Source organism: Volvox carteri, assembly GCF_000143455.1.
Source record: "Volvox carteri f. nagariensis unplaced genomic scaffold VOLCAscaffold_5, whole genome shotgun sequence".
NCBI classification, from domain to species: domain Eukaryota; kingdom Viridiplantae; phylum Chlorophyta; class Chlorophyceae; order Chlamydomonadales; family Volvocaceae; genus Volvox; species Volvox carteri.
In genome coordinates, this window is record NW_003307548.1 from 2331166 (window position 1) to 2333628 (window position 2463).

General features: G+C 51.5%; 1 protein-coding gene across 1 annotated transcript in view; it reads right to left on the reverse strand.

The window, feature by feature from the left end:
• VOLCADRAFT_87516 (uncharacterized protein) overlaps positions 1–311 on the reverse strand; it is a gene marked incomplete at both ends in the record, with an annotated part of 6421 nt that extends 6110 nt beyond the window's left edge. The window contains one exon of the mRNA XM_002947242.1: positions 240–311. Within this exon, the coding sequence (XP_002947288.1) occupies positions 240–311 (72 nt within the window). The remainder of the gene's footprint in view (positions 1–239) is intronic.
• Between the last annotated feature and the right edge of the window lie 2152 nt (positions 312–2463).

Below are 2463 nucleotides of genomic sequence, written 5' to 3' on the forward strand. Positions count from 1 at the left end.
TGGACACTCTCAGGCTACGCAGCTCGGTCGCACCATGAAGGCAGCTGCTGATTAATCTTGTCACTTGGTGTTGGGATGACAGCAGAGTGATGGAGCTGATCTTGAACTTGTTGGAGCAAGGGATGGATGGCAACAAGTGATAGGGAACGGAAATGTGGCGGGTTGGGCTAACGGGCGAGGGTGAACGGGATGGATATAGGGTGGTAGGGAGCTGGGCGGGGCACGATCTCGCTGCTCACAGCAGTGCTGGGTGACGAGGACGGTGCTGGTGCTGGTGACAGCGAGGGTGAGGGCGCCAGCATCCTTGTCATTGTGTAGGTGGTTGACGATGACCTTCGGTATGTCGCTTTTTCCTCGGAGCACCTAAGGCCTCCGTTTTACGGAAGATTTGAACCCGTAAGGTGTGTATAGGGCTTAGCCCTGTCAAAGGAAGCCCTCCATGATAGTAGTTCGGTGGCGCCCTTGTTCGGGCCGCAGTTCCTCCTGTGAGCAAACATGACTCAAAGCATCTTAGACACTCAAGAAGAGCTTCAAGATCCATAACGCTGTATCAATAGCTCGTGGCACTTCCGCCATGAGCAGAATACGTCAATCGCCCGCTTTGCGCATAAGCAAAAATGGAGCAGCGGCCTTCATGATGACTTGATATGTTGTTTGTTGCAAGGGCTTGCACTGAGGGATATTGCTTCCGGGGACGTAACCAGGTGCAGAGGAACGGGAGTGGACGTGATAATGCAGTGACATGCAGTTATAATATAAATATAAATAGGCTAACTGTCGACAAAGTGAGTTCGCCGATCTGCACCTTACCAACACACCTGGATTTGCAGCTGTTGCGCACCTTTTACCGGACGCCGTACAACTTAGCTGGCCTCTGACAAAAGGCACCTCCCATAGCACTTCCAGCTCTTTAGCAAATGTGCACAACGTCCGATATATAATCGGTGGCTTTACACAACGTATTTGGGCTGTCCACCTCTGTTGCGTTCGTAAAAGCTGCTAGCTTCCTACATATCACCAGCAAATGAGTTAGAACATATGAACAGCTGCGTGGAATTCCGAGAAGCTGCTTTGGACCCTGCAAACGTTTGCAAGGTACTGTTCATTGGCAAAACCTTCACGCTGTAGCCGCCGCACTTCAGTTCCATTGCTCTACTTTATTACGCGGCTAGCTCAATCATTTATTTGTTTAGCCCCTGCTGACGTTGCTCCAGGCACAGCGTCGCCGCTTCACGGACATCGACATGCCTAACTCGTCTGCTGAGGGCAACGTGCGACTCAATTTTTTTGAGGTGAGCTGCTTGTCTCTCGTGTTCATGTATGGATATTTGAAGCATCAAGGTGGCTTTGTCGACGGGCTTTCGACGTTTGTGCAACGCTCTGCTGCAAGAATATGGGCGTATGCGGCGTTTGAGCGTAATCCCGACAATTATGCTTACGCTGTGTAAGGAGGCTACGAAGGCTGAAAGCTAGACAGTTTGGCAGAAAAGTACACGTCGTTAGGCGAGACATGACCACTTCGTCCGATGTCCTTGACCTTCCTCGCGACAGAGACGACTGCTCATTTCGACTTTCATAGTAAGGCACCTGTCTTGCTCCTTTTGCAGGTGTGATCGAGGGGACCTGGCACCAGCGAGTGTGTAGAACTGGAACCCCAAGGGCCCCTCGCGTGCATCAGCCGCTGCCGCGCACTGCCTTCGTCATCATCCTCCACTAGCGGCCGAGCTGACGTCACAATCGCCAGGTGGGTGTGCTGGGCAGGTTCTTGGATTCTATGGGAGAAGACGTGTTGCACATGGATAGACGAGTTGGTGACGGAGGGGGATTTCGGTATGAAATTGTTGTACCTTGGCAAGGTACGGCGTGTAGGGAGTATGGCATGAAGGTCTTTCCCCGTATGTTCACTGCGTGGGTGCCACTTTGTGTCCGTTCGTGATTTAGTGATGTCGTACATACGTTCGGAGCAAAGTTTCTTGCTGTGGGTGTTTCGTGGCGCGGTGTTTTTCTCCTGTTGTGCCGGCAAGCAGCAACAGCAACAGCGACAGCAAAAGCACAAAGGCAGCAAACTGCAAAGATAAGGTCAGCAAACACAGATAGAAGCTGCAATGCCGGCCGATGGTTATTGTTGCGGTGTTCAGTGGCTTGTATTTGTGCGCGATTGTATGTATGTATGTTTGTATGTATGTAGGTGTTCAAATGTGGGTGAGAATGTGCTCTCTCTCGCGCGTGTGTGTGTAGTTGTGTGTAAGAGTATGTGTGTGTGTGTGTGCGTGTGTGTGTGTGTGCGTGTGTGTGCATGTGTGCGTGTGTGTGGGGATGCTACTCTATGAATAGTGATGGAGATCTCGACACTGCCCGCGATCCGCCAGTTCCGCACAAAATGCAGAAACATACTATCAAGTAAGTTCGGCAGTTGTGTGCGACTGCCTATGTCGTGTGGAGNCAGCTAGTGCGAGNGANCGA